We start from the raw sequence: 16,311 nt of genomic DNA, 5'->3' as shown, positions 1-16,311 counted from the left end.
AATTGAATTAATGCGACTAATTGAGATTATCAATTTTTTATATATATAATATAAAAAAGTAAATTAAAAAATTTTCGATCTAGAATAATATTGATGCTTTTATTTTAATCGGTTTAAAAAATAAATAATCTGAATTATAAAAAAAAAAAAAAATTTGAGCGGATGAGTAACGTTGGAAAAGATTTTGCTAAATTACGGCGGGAAGGAGTCGGAGTGTTGGCGTAAAAAGTGAGACGAGGGAGAGTAGTAATTGTAGTTGTTGGAGCTAAGGACCGAGGCGGAGTGAAGCATCTTTTTCTCTCTCTTTCTCTCTCTCTCTCTCACTCTCTCTCTCTCTCACACACACAAGCGAGGCAGAGCATGGGTGTCATTGTAGTACATCTGCTCCCGTGTCGGCTTTGGCAGTTTGCATTGGCCCTTTGCGTGTCCGATTGCTGCAGCGTGGCCTTTGTTTTGCCCTTTTGTGAGGCGGAGGAGGACGGTATGGGCATATGGGACACTGCCAGACGCCAAGGAATCCACCACCCTTGCCTCCGCTGCTCCTGCTCTCTTCGCTCGCCGACTCCCGCTGCGCTGCTGCTGCTGCTGCTGAAGCCAGGGCAGCGACCTCGCCGCGGCTCCTTTGACGGGAACGGGAAGAAGACGCTCCTCCTCCGCAGATCTGTCAATTCCTTTCTTGAGGTGGTGGTGGATTGTCCCGAAAAGAGAGCTGCAATTTCTCGCCTCCCCTTTTTAAATATTCTCTGCGCTATTTGTTTCTCCGGGCGGCGGAGGATTTACACGCTAGCTAGCAAGAGTGTGTAGTTTTCTGTGGAAAGGTGGTTCTTTGGCGATTTGGCAAAAGAAATCAAGGCGATTTTGCGAGGATTCGAGAAGGAAAGGAGTATCTTGCTCCCTTTTAGCTTCCAGGATCTGAGGGGCTTTTGATTTGTGACTATATGGAGTTTGATCCCGAGGTTTTCTCGTCGGATGGGAGCATTAAACTAGTAATTGTACTAGCTAGGAAGAGCGTGTAATCTTTTGGGGGAGGAAAGTTGGTTCTCTGACGATCTGGGAAACGAAATTAAGGTGATTTTGAGAGGATTCAAGAAGGAAAAGAGTCGCTTTCTGCCTTTTGGCGATCTGGCTTCCAAGATTTGGCGATTTTGAGAGGATTTATGACGATCTCAACGTAGGAAACTTTGCTTTTGCTCGGATTTTCCTGTTCGTGATGGCAGTTCGTGAGGTGATTGCTACGGACGTGGCGACTGCAGCTAATTGATTGTCTATGCGAAGAACATAAGAAAGTAACGAGCATGGCTACAAGACATCTTCTCTTTTGGGCGTTCTTCTCGCTGCTGATTGGCTTTCTAGACCCGTCGTCCTCCGCCACACTGACGCCGTCCGGCATAAATTATGAAGGTCTGCAGCACCCTGTCACTTCTTTTCTTTCTTCGATCTCCAATTCATGGACAACTTCTTCCAATTGAACGTGTGCTTAGCATGTGTTGTTTTCCTATTTTGGGATCTCCTTTGAACACCCTAACATTGCTGCTGTGCTATTAAGCTTCAATCACTTCCGGTAGCAGTAAACTAAAAGGCAATTGGAAATGCAGAATGGAATTGATTAAAGGCTCAACCTACATTACAGTTCTTACTGCACTCTATTCAATCTGTTAGAAGTTTGGTATTTCACTGTCTTCTAGACCTGCTCTGACTGTCTCATTTAATTACAATGCACCAGAAATCGAATGATTCACATCGACGCAGCTACTTAATCTTCTTCCCCGTTCTTTGTTATGAGTCTTTACCTGCTCTGACTGTCTCATTTAATTATCATGTGTCAGAAATTAAATGATTCACGTAGATGCTGCTATTTAATCTTCTTCCGTATTCTTTGTTTATGAATCTTCTAGCAGACAAATTATTGTCATTTGTCAATTAGCCGAAATGAGATATATGTTCTTTCTAACCATCTCCAAAGCACATCTTGTTTCTGACGTATGATTTTTTCTCCCTACAATTTTCAGTGGTAGCATTGATGGCAATAAAAATGGAATTAAATGACCCTTACAATGTTTTGGAGAATTGGGACGTCAACTCAGTGGATCCATGTAGTTGGAGGATGGTCACCTGCTCAGCCGACGGATATGTGTCTGCTCTGTAAGGACAAATGGCAGTTGTGCAGGATTAAATTTACTTTCTTTCTGTTAATCACCTACTTATGTAAATCCTTTCTCTCCGATGCTGTCAGGGGACTACCCAGCCAAAGCTTGTCTGGTATACTATCACCTGGCATAGGAAATCTTACAAATCTTCAGTCTGTGTAAGCTGGAAAATTCTTGTTCTTGTTGTTGCCACAGATTATATTATCTTTATGATAAATGATTATGATCCTCATGTGGAAATCATTCCTTGTATCAAGAGATAAAGAGTCACATCGATATTGCTCATAATTCAATTGAAGATTTAGTAATGGTGATTGTTTCTGCAGGCTGCTCCAAAACAATGCATTGTCTGGCGCAATTCCTGCTGAGATAGGCAAACTGGAGAAACTCCAGACACTAGACTTGTCCAACAATCAATTCGGTGGCACTATTCCTAGTTCACTCGGCGACCTTAACAACTTGAATTACCTGTATGATATATTCATAATCAATACATTGAGTTCTTTTTAAATGATCATGTATCAATTCTCTGGACCCAAAAGCACGTGATTCTTTCTTCTTTTGTTTTTTCTTCCAGGCGATTGAACAACAATAGTCTTTCTGGACCTTGCCCAGATTCACTATCCAACATCAGAGGTCTCACTCTCGTGTATGTCTTTTTCTTCCATTACTTTCTTTGGTTGTCGCTGTAGTGAATCTCTGGTATAGCAGGATTTTGTTTTAAACTGAAACTTTTATTGAAATGGTTGATAATGCTTACAGGGATCTTTCTTACAACAATTTAAGTGGTTCCCTGCCAAAAATATCTGCAAGAACATTTAAGTAAGCTATTGTCTTTTCCTTGCTTTTTCACTTTGTTTTTCTCTTAAAAGTTGTGCACTCATTCTATCTATAGGCTCTGACTCATAGCTCCTTTTAAAATTTTCAATCAGCATTATTGGAAACCCCTTAATATGTGGATCAAATTTAGACATTAACTGCTCATCTGGATCAGTGGATCCACTTTCATATCCACCGGAAGATCTAAAGTGTAAGCTAATTTTCTATTGTTTTACATGTTGGGTTACAGTTCCTTCTTGAAAGCAATTGAGTAATTCTTTTGTGGCTAATCTAATTCAGATAGGTCACAACTCGGAGGAACAAGAAGCCGGCATGTTGCTATTGTATTTGGTGCAAGTGTTGGTTCGCTTACTTTTTTAGTGATTGTTATTGGCTTACTACTTTGGTGGAGATACAGACACAATCAACAGATATTTTATGATGTAAATGGTAAGAGACTTCACATTACAGTTCCCAAGCTTGAGCATTTATATTTCATATTCTGTCATTCTGTATCTTTTTCAGCCATTTGTTCAATATACGGTTAGTTTCTTTTGTTCAATCACTTGTACAATATATATTAATTCGCATCATTTTAGCTGAAACAATTATTTTTATCTGTCTGGAAAGCAAGGCCCATAAGCCTAGAGATTAATAATTTGTCTCAACCAAAGCTCACAAACATTGTAAGTTTCATATCTGTCAAATTTCTTCTGTTAATGAAGCTCTAATCTTCCAAATCATACTTCCTTTCCCAAGATCCAACTCGAGAATCTCAATGGTAATTTACAATTAGCTTACTCTTTCAATCAGAAGAATGAGAAGTTATGAATATGTATACTTTGATAATCATTCTCTAAGTTATTGATTAATGCATGATTTGATTTTGATGTATCATTAGGGATGGCATTTCTTTGCCTCCCAATCTATGGTTATGATGAAATCATAGAATTCATTTTTTTTTTACTTTTACTTGGTTTTGTATGTCTATCCAAAATGTTGATATCGGTTGCAAATTTGTTCAATTCTAGAGCAATATGATCCAGAAGTTTGCTTGGGACACTTGAAGCTTTATTCGTTTAAGGAGCTACGAACAGCCACCAATAATTTCAATTCAAAAAATATTCTAGGTAAAGGAGGTTATGGAATTGTTTACAAAGGTTGTTTGCGGGATGGAACCATAGTGGCTGTTAAACGTTTACGAGACTATAACAGCATTGGAGGTCTTCAATTCCAAACTGAGGTTGAAATGATAAGCTTGGCAGTTCATCGCCATTTACTCAGGCTTTGTGGATTCTGCACAACAGAGAATGAGAGGCTCCTTGTCTATCCTTACATGCCCAACGGGAGTGTAGCTTCTCAACTTAGAGGTGAATCCCCTATGCTTCTTACTTTCTCGATTGAATATGATTTTTTGAGATTACTTAAGAAAAAATTATCAAGACAGGTTGTTTATCATGATTGTTTCTATCCTTTATTGACAAGTAACCACACATTTCAATATCTTGTAAAAAACAAGAAATAGGATGGATGTCTGATAATATTACATCTCAAATCATTTTTCTTGTATCTCAGACAAGCTAAATGTCTCGCATATTAGTGCTTATGATTAAATTCCTAGCAATGAAATTGTAGTTGGTTATCTACCTTTCGATGAAAAGTGACAACAATTATACATCGCTTTATTTGACACTCTTTTGGCTTTTCCATAAATGTTTTTTTGGGTATGCTACAAGATGTGCTAAATGTTTGATTTCTGCATAAATGTACGACTCAGTGGTTGATTCCTATAGGTTCTAAACAGCCGTGTGCACGGATTAGAACCTTGTTTCTTATGTCACAAACGAGGAATAATACGACATCCAACATTGTATGGGGGCACCTTGTGATCAAGACAAAAAAAAGGGCCATGCATCTCCTTTTATGTTACCTTGAACTTGTAGATCCTTTTGTTTGCTTGCTTTTACACCTCTATCATAAATATTTAGACCGACATACCATGATGATGCCGACCTTGAAAGTCGTGTAGAATTTTTTTTGCTCATTGTCATTGTTGGATAGTTATATGAAATAATTATTGAAGATTTCTTTTCTTTGATATCCGGCAGAGAATGTTCATGGAAGGCCAGCTTTAGATTGGTCAAGACGAAAGAGGATAGCATTGGGGACTGCCCGGGGATTATTGTACCTACACGAGCAATGTGATCCAAAAATTATCCACCGTGATGTAAAAGCTGCAAATATTCTTCTCGATGAAGAATTCGAAGCAGTGGTTGGGGATTTCGGGCTGGCAAAACTTTTGGATCACCAGGAGTCCCATGTTACAACAGCAGTTCGTGGAACAGTGGGGCATATTGCTCCGGAATATCTTTCGACTGGACAGTCATCAGAAAAGACTGATGTTTTTGGTTTCGGTATACTGTTACTCGAGCTGATTACCGGGCAGAAAGCATTGGATTTTGGGAGACTTGCAAACCAGAAAGGCCTCATGCTCGACTGGGTAAGCATACAATTCTTTTAAGAATCTCTACCCATTGCGCCTTTCGAAAAGAGAGAATCATATGCTTCTTTTGGTTGATGTTCAACATCATTCTAAGAGCTCCATGCCAAGAGTAATGACTAATGTTTTACTGATTTCCTTCAACACTTTTAACTATGAAATTTATCTATCACAACGGGTTTTCTCTCGATAAATATTGGAGCAATAACTTCTTTCGGTCGCGTAGTTTATAAAAACAAATCTAAAAGTAGCTGAAAAGTCACTATAGATAACATGTTCTTGTGTTTGTTTGCCCCCTTGGCCTTTGCAGGTAAAGAAACTTCACCAAGAGAGCAAACTGTTCATGGTGGTTGACAAAGATCTCAAGAACAACTATGACAGAGTAGAGCTCGAAGAGATGGTTCAAGTGGCTCTTCTTTGCACACAATTCCATCCGTCACAACGCCCGAAGATGTCAGAAGTCGTGCGGATGCTGGAAGGGGATGGGCTCGCGGAGAAGTGGGAAGCCACACAGAAGGCTGATACACCCAAGTCTCAATCCTCCGAGCAACCAACACATCAGTATGCTGACTTGATGGACGACTCTTCGATGGTATTAGAAGCAATTGAACTTTCAGGCCCTCGGTGACTGATACTCAGACCATTGTACAATGTAAATGTGATTCTTTTCGGGGTTTTCTTTTCGTTGTGTAGCGATTACGGTTTCATCTTGTGGTCTCTCGACTATTGCCACTGAACACATTGTATCGAGGGAGGGAAGAAGAGGGCGGCGGGTGTACAAATAAAGGTAACAGAATTCAAATGTTTTTGTTTGGTTTCTTGTTTACATTGTTTGTTTGATGTTGAAGAACATATCTTGTGGTTTGAACAAATGGAAGTTTTAAATGTGAGCTTCATACTTTCATAATTTAACTATTGTTTTAGTTAATGCATTTGAATCCTCTCCATCATATTAAATGTTTTAGTTAATTTTTATTTTTAAAATAAATTATATTATTAAGTATCTATTTTTATATTGATATATTAATTAACGTTATTGAATAAATACTGCTTTAAAATAGTAATTTTTATAAAATTTATGTGTATAATGCCTCATCCCCTCTCATTTAATTCTTGTTCTATTTTTTTATTTATTTTCATTGTAATATTTATGATTCATAATTATTATAATATAAATAATTAAGTCACACTAATAATATTATATTAAAATATTTTTTAATTATAATTATTTTGAATTATAATTTTTACGATATATATATATATATATTTATCAATATTATATTATAATAATTATGGTTCATTTTACGATTTTTCGTTCAGTAATCAACATCTTAAATTTTGTCAATAAAAGGAATGCCATTTTGATATTTGTTGAAAATTTAATAAGTAAAAATAGAAAGAGCAAAAATATTAAAAGGATGTTTATTCTATTTTTTAATTATATAATATAGTTAATTTAGTATTATGGTAGGAATTTTATTTAAAATTATAAAAATTTTAATCAAAACTAAATCAATATTGATCAAAATCTATAATCGATGATAGTTTTGATTAAAATTATTATAAAAAAACGAATTAGATAAAAAAAGGGAATTTAAATATAAAATTTAAAATGAAATGTTGTTTTTATATTTTTCAATGGGCCTTCCCATGATAAAAAAAAAATAAAAGAGGTTCTTTTTTCATTTTTGTCAAAATTTAATTCTATCGCCCCAAGTAAACACGCAGTGCGTGCGGACGCCATTGACAGCCGTGCGACAACCTCGATCCCGCTTAAACCCTACTCTACTTAAACCCTCGCTGGCTCCTCGCTCCTCACTCGCCTTCTCGCCTTCCTCTCGCATCCGCCATGGCGGCCATGGCAGCATTTCTCCGGCGGCGCCCGAACTCTATTCCGCTTTTGGAGGTCACTCTGCCTGCCTGCCTCCGCCATCGGCTGCTCCATCCCGCTGGAGTGCGCTCCGTCGGGAGCGGCGCCACGTTGAACTTCGCTTCCGCTGCTTCGGATCAGGCGGCGGAACCTTCGCCTGGGCGAAAGGTTCTCGAGACCTTCAGAGAGGAGTTCGAGGTCGGATCCCGCACCGTCTCCATCGAGACTGGCAAGATTGCCAGGTTTGCGAACGGAGCGGTTGTTATCACTATGGATGAGACTAATGTTCTCTCCACGGTTGCATCAGCCAGAGGTGATGGAGCTCGCGACTTTTTGCCCCTCACGGTATGCATGCGCTGTGTATTATTTTTGATTTTTGGGAAAAATTGGTGACTTTCAAGTGGAATTTTGGTTCGATCATTTCATGGTTTGTTAATGTTTCTATTTTTAACGCTTAAAACTTGAATTTTTAATGGGTTTTGCCTTTTTTTTTTTTCATGAAGAGTAGCATATTTTGATATGGGTGCTTAAAACGTTCAGTAAGCAGGGAAGCTTACAAGCGATTCAAGAAATAATAGTTCTCTGTGTCTCTATGATACTTTTTTTCCCCAGTACTTCATCCTAGCAAATTTAGAAATTAATCAACTAGATTATCCAACAAAGGCGAAAATTGTATAGGGGAACCTAGTTTGCCTCCACCATCTACTCCTTAGAGTGGTACTGTACGTTCTGCAATGTAAAAGTCTCTCCAAAATGTCTCTGGTCAAATAGTCAGGTTAAAGTTTTGTTTATCTTACCTGTGAGGTAGTGGTGGAAATTGATTGTTCATCCCTGCACAAGTGACCATTGTATAAGATTATTTCCCTTTATTCTAAAAGCCTGATATCGTGTGTTTGAAGGAATATTGTTAAACTCTATATAGCTTCTGGTTCATCTCACGAGTATTCAATATTTGTTCAACATTGTTTCTCTGTGCTCAGCTGTTTCTCTTCTGGATATGTTTTCACTTCAAATGTTTTGCGATTTGTCTTGTTCTAAGGTTGACTATCAAGAAAAACAATATGCTCAAGGTGCAATTCCTACAACATTTATGCGGAGGGAGGGAGCTCCCAAGGAACGGGAACTTTTATGTGGACGTCTTATAGATCGTCCTATTCGTCCACTATTTCCTCGTGGCTTTTACCATGAAGTTCAGGTTAGCTTTGCTAAAGAAAGTATTTAAAAAGGCTTTGCTCTTATATCCTGATCTGATTACTACTATTCACTCATGGTATACAGGTTATGGCAAATGTTCTTTCTTCGGACGGGAAGCAAGATCCAGATGTCATGGCAGCTAATGCTACATCTGCTGCTCTTATGCTATCTGATATTCCTTGGAATGGTCCAATTGCGGTTATTCGCGTGGGGAGGATCGATGGGAAATTTATTTTTAATCCAACTATGGACGAGGTATTATTTTACATGTATATATATAAATATATAATATATGTATATTTTGTATTTCATGTTTGCTGCTTGTAGGTTCTATACAAACTTGTGGTATTTTCCTTGTTTATGGTGGCTCATTTGTATGCTTCTGCTACCAAGTATATTATTGTTAGAATTATTGTGTTAAGTCCAATTGAAATGTGATTTTGTGGGCTGAACTAATTCTTCCATACTGTGCAGCTAATCCTCAGTGACATCAATCTGGTGTATGTTTTCGTTTTGATTGTTTTGAAATGTGATTTTGCAGGCTGAAATAATTTTTTCATACTGTGCAGCTAAGCCTTAGTGACCTCAATTTGGTATATGCATGTACCAAGGATCGTACCCTAATGATAGATGTACAGGCGCGAGAGATCACAGAAAAGGACCTCCAAGCTGGATTAAAATTAGCACATCCAGAGGTAGTCATATTTAATTTTATTAGATTTATTTGACTTCACCGTGAATCCTAATAGACTGTATTTTGGAGTCCAGGCTGTCAAATACATAGATCCTCAAGTTAGGCTGGCTGAAAAAGCAGGAAAGAAGAAGAGAGAATATAAGCTCTCAATGATTTCTGATAACACATTGGAGAAAATAAGGAGCATAGCAAAAGCACCTATTCAAGCTGTATTTACAGATCCAACTTATGGAAAGGTGCATCAATGAACTATTATTATTTTTGTTTGATTATCAAAATATTGGTCTGCCTACATTCAAATAGGCTACAGTGAATAGCAATGTAGTTTTTTTTTTTTGAACTTCTGTTACAGATTCTTTATCCTTCCAATGTGCTATGAAACTATTGAAAACATTATGGGTCATATCTTGTCAGTTTGAGCGTGGTGAAGCATTGGACCAAATCACTCAAACTGTTAAGGCAAAACTGGAGGAAGATTGTGATGAGGATAGCTTAAAAGTCCTTCCAAAAGCAGTTGACACAGTTAGGAAAGAGGTACTGATTTTGTCCAAAACTTTGCTTCCGTGCTTTGTTAATTATTTTATGTATGTTGAAATGTTCAATTTTGGATCCATTTTGAAGTCACACAAACTTTCAGTCATTGATTCGTAAAAGGTTGAAATGGAGGTTGGTTTTGTCTACTTGGATTTGCTAAAATCATATAGATCAGCACATGTATCTTTGAATTCATCAAATAGCTTAATAATTTGCCCGTATAACTATTGTCCCATGATAGTTTGTTTGATACTTTGGTTTAAGTAATAATTTGAACAACTTCAATTGTTTCATTTCTCAACTTTGATATGGGAGGGATGCCACTGCCACAAGTAGGTTTTTTATAATCTGTAAGTCTGATATACTAACCTTCTTTCCTTCAGGCATCTTAAGAAGGTTATTTTCTTGCATGTAATATACTGATTTTACTGCTCACTTGCACTTGAGAAATTACTTGTTTTTAGTCTTCATCAGTTTTGTCTTAAGAACAAAAATTGTCATGATTTGTGATTTTAACACATTGTGTTCAATTTTATTTTGTGGAAAATAATGGAAAGGCTCTGTCTTTTTTTTTTATCATGTTTGTATACTCCAAGAAAATCCTTCTGCAAAAAAAAAAAAGTTTCTTTGTCTTAATCTGTTACATGGATAGATCATCCGTCGAAGGATTATTGATGAAGGATTTCGAGTAGATGGAAGAAAACTTGATGAGGTTAGACCTTTGTATTGTGAATCTGGAATATACCCTATGCTGCATGGATCTTCACTCTTCTCTCGTGGAGATACTCAAGTAAGTCGAATTTTTACTCTTCTATCCTGTATGTGGAACATTTATTTGTTTGACATCTGGGGTTGCTGTAGATTAATGGTTCCATCAAACATAATGACCAGCTTTCTGATCGTAGGTCCTGTGCACTGTTACACTTGGGGCTCCTGGAGATGCACAACGATTAGATTCAATAGTTGGGCCGCCAACAAAGCGCTTCATGCTTCATTACAGCTTTCCCCCATTCTCTATCAATGAAGTTGCTAAACGAGGTGGACTGAATAGGCGAGAAGTTGGGCATGGTATTTCATCTTGTCACTTAATTATTGGAAGTTGTACTGTTATTTATTTTCACCTAGACATTACTTTTAGTTTATCCTTGGTATGATGTGTGTCCTTTAACATACACAAGGAGTTGAACTTAAGAATGTGCATAGTTATCCTTTGCCGTTTGGCGGTTGGATGCACTAATTTTCATAGAAGCTGGCAATGCTTTATAGCATACCTGACGGGGAAATGCACATTTATTTTCTGTATTTTTTGCTCTAAGATTGTTATTTATTTTGTTTTCTCTGCTGACATGCTCTGACAGTGGTCTGTCTTATGAATGTTATGAATGTGGATTTATAAGAAAATGTTCTGTCAGGTGTAGTGCAGATCATGTAGGAAAAACAAGGGCATAAAACTTAGTGGTACCACTAGAGTTGAGATGAGAATAATGCAGTTAATACGATGGGTTTGCTAAAAAGATAGATTACAATGTTTCCTTTTTGGAAATTATGGTTTAACCCAACAAAGGATAAAAAAGGAAATGTGGTTATGATGACAATGACATATTCAAAGAGCAAATAATGGTTAGTTAGAGATGGTAAGTTGACTAGAATTGTTAGCTAAATTTGAGGGATATCTCACATTATTTTATTAAATGATTGTTCTGTGAAGCATCACGTTAAACTTGAATGCTGGAAGATCACTGTAACAAATCCCAAATAGATGAGGCAATATTGATATTTTCTCTTGGTGCTTTTTGCGTGATAGTCAAAATGCATGTAATTGCATTAGATAAAAGGAACATTTTTGTATATATATTTTTATACAAGATTGCTAGGCACTCTTCTTCTTTCATTTGTCTTTTCTTTTTGGGGGTGCTTTGGCTATTTCTCTTTAACTTCAACGTCAGAGCGTTGTATAGGTTGAGCCATAAGTGATAGAAATTATAGTTTTTTTGCTTGTTTTGTATTATTAGGTCAGAATAATGGAAGCCATAGGTCATGATATTCAAGATCATGTGGGAGTAAGATGAAACCTGAAAGAATCTTATCTGCATTTCCTCTTATATTTCATTTTTGTATTCAAAGAAGTGACATATACCATATCTCATGGAATAAATATCCTATTAAGAATTTGTTTGGATGCATTTGCTCAGCATAGGTGGTGTTTCTCTGTTATAGTGAATTGCCAGATAATATAATGGAATTTTTTGAGTTTTTACTAATTATTTTTCTTTTCAGATCTGTTACTAATACATTTTCCTTTAACAGGAACGCTTGCAGAGAAGGCTCTGCTTGCCCTACTACCTCCAGAGGATGATTTTCCATATGTTGTTCGTGTGAATTCGGAAGTTATGGCTTCTGATGGTTCAACATCAATGGCAACAGTATGTGGAGGTACCATCACTCTGCTGATCGTGCACTTATCTTTCTGCTGATATTTCTATTACAGATTTGCCTGCTCAAAGCTGTGCAATGTTTCAGTTGTACAGAAAATTGTATTTTTTTGGCATTTAGTGTGACTTTGACTCGGCAAAATTCTGGTGCATCTGTAAATATTCTCTGTAGGGAGTATGGCTTTGATGGATGCTGGTATTCCAGTTAGGGAACATGTAGCTGGACTTTCGGTGGGTCTTATTAGTGATGTGGATCCATCCACCGGAGACATTACTGATTATCGTATACTGACAGACATATTGGTAAGCACATATTGACTTTATCAAATGTTTATGTTTGATTATAGAAGACTGTACCAGCAATATGAATTGTCAACTGATCAAAAGGGGATTTTATTTGACCATTATCATTTTTTTTTATCTTACCTATCTCTTTAATTTCTCTATGCCTCCACCACCCACTCCACTGATATTGTCTTTTCATTTTCTTTCTCATTTCCTATTTTTCGTCCCCTGTTTAGTTTTGTATGGTTCTTTCCTCTTCCTCTTCTCATGTTTCCTGCCTTCTGTTCGATATAGATGGAATAGCATCCAAGGCATGCTTGTCTTTTGCCTAAAGCTTTAGGTAGCATAGTTGTGTAAGGCTTTAAATATATGAGTGTAACCCTATTTGATAAATAATAATAAGATACTTAAGTTTTAACTCTTACCATTCTCCTCGTCTGCTTCCCTGTCGACTAGTACAGAGTGTGGTACATTCTGTCTGCTGGCTGCTATCTGGAATATACTGATTTCTAATTCTTGGCTACTTCTTGTCATACATATAATGTCTCATTCCTTAACATAACTTTGTTCCTTAACATGCTTGTCCTTGTGCTTGATTCTTCTGGGTTTGCAGGGTCTTGAAGATCATCTCGGGGACATGGACTTCAAAATTGCAGGAACTAGGAAAGGGATTACTGCAATCCAACTTGATATAAAACCTGCTGGAATACCTCTAGACATTATTTGTGAGAGTTTAGAACCTGCAAGAAAGGGTCGTATTCAAATTCTTAATCGCATGGAAGAGAAAATAAGTGCACCTCGTACAATGGATGAAGGAAGCACACCTAAATTAGGTTTCTCACTGTTCTTTTTTCCTTTATGGTTGATTTGTTGTTACTACTTTTAGTTAAAAAAAGAGGAAAATTTGTTTTGCTTCCCTAATAACCTGCCCCTCTGCAGCCACCTTCAAACTTAATCCTGAATCTCTTCGACGATCTCTTGGGTTTTTGAATTCTCAAAGAAAGCGGATCGAACAAGAAACAGGTGCCTAATCAAAACTAATGCCTTTGGTTTCCTGTGTTTTCTAGTTGTAAATTTGGTGTTTCTGCTGAATATTACTTCACATTGGAGGATTTCTTAGTCCATTTAATTGGGGTTGGTGCTTTAGATTTGTTTGGATTCACTATGATATAATTATAGAATGGACATTTACATGGTAATAATATATGAGAAAAACATCAATTAACTCAATCTGCTCTGATCTGAGTAGAAGCTCTTAAAGTTGGAGGTCTGGAGCAATGCTCTAAATTCATTTTGATTCAACATATTCTGTTGGTGCATGAAGACCATTCTCCACTTCTCTGTGGCAGTCTTTTGACTTGAATAATCTCAGTAATGCAAGACACAGCATCTAGCTGTGTTATCGGTAATAGTTTATGTTCTTCAATATGTTAATAACTATTGACACTTGTAATTTTGTTTGTCACTTCACAACAATCATTCATGAAACAGAATACTTAAATAATTAACAAGAATTTTCATATAAGGTTGGAAATTTATTGCTCACATTTTACCAATATTTGTCATTGATTAGTTTGTGCTATAAGTAGTGTTTATATGCTGCATTACACTATGTTTGTACTAATAATCAGGCCTAATGCATGCTGGTGGGTGATGCTTATTTAGTAACGTACTGAATGCTTTCTGAAAAATTATTACTTTTGATAAATGATGATAGTCCACTCTGCATTCTTATGTTAAAATTTTACTATATGTTAATTTTTTGCTCTTCTAGTTAAAAGTTATGCTTATCTTGGAAACAAGTTTCTGCGAATTGTCGTTAAGTTTCCTACTTTAGATGAATGATTTCAGTTACTATGTGTGTGTGCTAATTGAGACCTCAAATTAGAACTATATCTACAGTTTAGTTAATATAGAGGCAAGGATCTTCATTGACTAATCTTTACTCTTTCAAGGTGCCCGTGTTTCTGTAAGCGATGGGACAGTCACTATTGTTGCTAAAAATGCATCTATTATGGAAAAAGCTCAAGAAAAGGTACTGACTTGAAACTTGAAGGCATGATACATCAATCGAACTTGCCTTTAAAAAGTACTCTCCTATTGTTTCTTGTTCATTCTACTTCTGGAAATCGTCACTCGTTCAATCTTGGTATATGAATTTCTCATTAAAACACAAATCTAGATACAAATTATTCATTTGACAGGCTCGTTGTGAGTTGTGATTATTTAAAGACATTGTCTAAATTTGTAGCCGACAAAGTGCAATATTGCTATTACTTATTTTCAATGTAGCCAACATGATCATAACTGTTTCTGAAGTCATTGCACTTGCAAACTTACACTTGTCCATGGTATATTGTTGCAGATCACTTTTCTCATAGGACGTGAAATTGAAGTTGGTGGCATATACAAAGGTGTTATTTCTTCAGTTAAAGAATACGGTGCGTTTGTTGAGTTCAATGGCGGCCAACAAGGTCTTCTCCACATTTCTGAGTTGACACATGAACCAGTAAGTCATGCTATTCTACTTATATATATCTTCTTTTTGCATTTTTCTTATCATTTTTGTTATGAAAGACATCTGTGCTGGATGAATGTGCCACATTCCTTTGTTTTCTCATTTGACTTGTTATGATGATCTTTTTGTTTTGTTCATTTGCTCTATTAGATCTTTTTTCCAATGATTGATCATTAGTTCCATATTTTATTGTTTTTGATCGACTGGATGATGTTTTCGTTTTCAGGTATCGAAAGTTTCTGATGTTTTGTCTGTCGGACAAGAGTTGTCTGTAATGTGCATCGGGCAGGATATCAGGGGAAACATCAAACTCTCTTTGAAAGCTACTATCCCGAAGAAAGGTTCTCCGGATAAGCAAGATCCTGTTCCAGCAAAACAATCAGCGAACGTCGGTGTCTCGCCATCGGAAGACATAGCCACCGGCACAGAAAGCTCAACTCCGTCAATACTGATACGGAGTGCTGCAGAGTGTGAAGCTCAGGAACGTGCTGCTGTTAAGCAGACCAAAGCCAAATCTCGAAAGCTCGCCAGCTCTCCTAGGCCTTATGATCCATTGTCAGCGCCACAAAACGTTGAGGAGTCAAGTTTGAAGAAGAAGAAGAAGACGAAAGACAAAGCACGAACCAAACGTAAGGCTGGTACAGAAAAAGATGTTTCCAATGATGTAGACGAAACGTCTGGCTGGTACAACCGCAATTGCTGAAGATTGGTGATAGACAGCCCGCAAAGGTGATGATGGAGACGAGAAGTCTGAGCCCAGCGTACAACAACAATCGCTGAAGATTGGTGATAGACGGCCTGCAAAGGTATACCAGATCCGCGCTCATGGTCTTGTACTTGAATTAAGTGGTGGAATACGGGGAATGTACAAATTTGAGGTACTCTCTTCCTATATCACAAAATTTCTGTTCTTCTATCGCATTTGCCAGAGAAATACTTAAGACTGTGCAAGTTCAATCACTAAATGGTTTGGTTTTGGATCCCAGGTAAACGGTAGACGGGATTTCGAGGTAGGTAAAGAGCTTCAGGTGAGGTGCTCAAGCTTTTCTAGCAAGGGAATTCCAGTGTTTTCACTCTCAGAGAATGAGTGATATTGCCGCCAAACTGTCAACTATCAAAAGTCATTAAGGAATTTTGCAGCCAACAATAAGTTTAGCCAGAGGGAACCCGCTTATCGATCTCAACAGGGGATGCATTCATAGTAGAGCCGCAACATTCGACTCTACCCAGATCATCAAAATCTACAAGAACAATGAATCAACAACTGTCTTGATAAATTAAACTTCAACTGGAAGAGGATCTTCTTCTTTTGCTCAGT

At 37.1% G+C, this 16,311-nt stretch overlaps 2 protein-coding genes across 2 annotated transcripts; both read left to right on the top strand.

Moving 5' to 3' along the window:
- Positions 1 to 518: 518 nt before the first annotated feature.
- LOC141823253 (protein NSP-INTERACTING KINASE 3-like) lies at positions 519 to 6,342 on the top strand. The gene is made up of 11 exons (XM_074710513.1): positions 519 to 1,401; positions 2,010 to 2,142; positions 2,234 to 2,305; positions 2,474 to 2,617; positions 2,725 to 2,796; positions 2,910 to 2,969; positions 3,080 to 3,177; positions 3,267 to 3,416; positions 3,998 to 4,336; positions 5,075 to 5,466; positions 5,777 to 6,342. Exons 1-11 carry the CDS (start codon positions 1,296 to 1,298, stop codon positions 6,092 to 6,094), a joined length of 1,884 nt encoding a protein of 627 aa, XP_074566614.1. The 5' UTR covers positions 519 to 1,295; the 3' UTR covers positions 6,095 to 6,342.
- A 973-nt stretch (positions 6,343 to 7,315) lies between these two features.
- On the top strand, positions 7,316 to 16,259 carry LOC141823256 (polyribonucleotide nucleotidyltransferase 2, mitochondrial-like). The gene is made up of 17 exons (XM_074710515.1): positions 7,316 to 7,681; positions 8,376 to 8,531; positions 8,615 to 8,785; positions 9,100 to 9,225; positions 9,299 to 9,460; positions 9,639 to 9,758; positions 10,411 to 10,548; positions 10,664 to 10,826; positions 12,066 to 12,191; positions 12,363 to 12,493; positions 13,089 to 13,308; positions 13,415 to 13,498; positions 14,431 to 14,510; positions 14,841 to 14,984; positions 15,220 to 15,657; positions 15,710 to 15,871; positions 15,980 to 16,259. The coding sequence occupies exons 1-17, from the start codon at positions 7,316 to 7,318 to the stop codon at positions 16,082 to 16,084; spliced, it is 2,892 nt and encodes a 963-aa protein (XP_074566616.1). The 3' UTR covers positions 16,085 to 16,259.
- The last annotated feature ends 52 nt before the right edge of the window (positions 16,260 to 16,311 follow it).

Source organism: Curcuma longa, chromosome 3 (assembly GCF_044706935.1).
Source record: "Curcuma longa cultivar G26 ecotype Majalengka, Jawa Barat chromosome 3, ITB_CL_G26_1.1, whole genome shotgun sequence".
Classification (NCBI taxonomy): domain Eukaryota; kingdom Viridiplantae; phylum Streptophyta; class Magnoliopsida; order Zingiberales; family Zingiberaceae; genus Curcuma; species Curcuma longa.
Note: the sequence above shows the minus strand (reverse complement) of the source record. Positions and strands in the feature narration are given on the sequence as shown.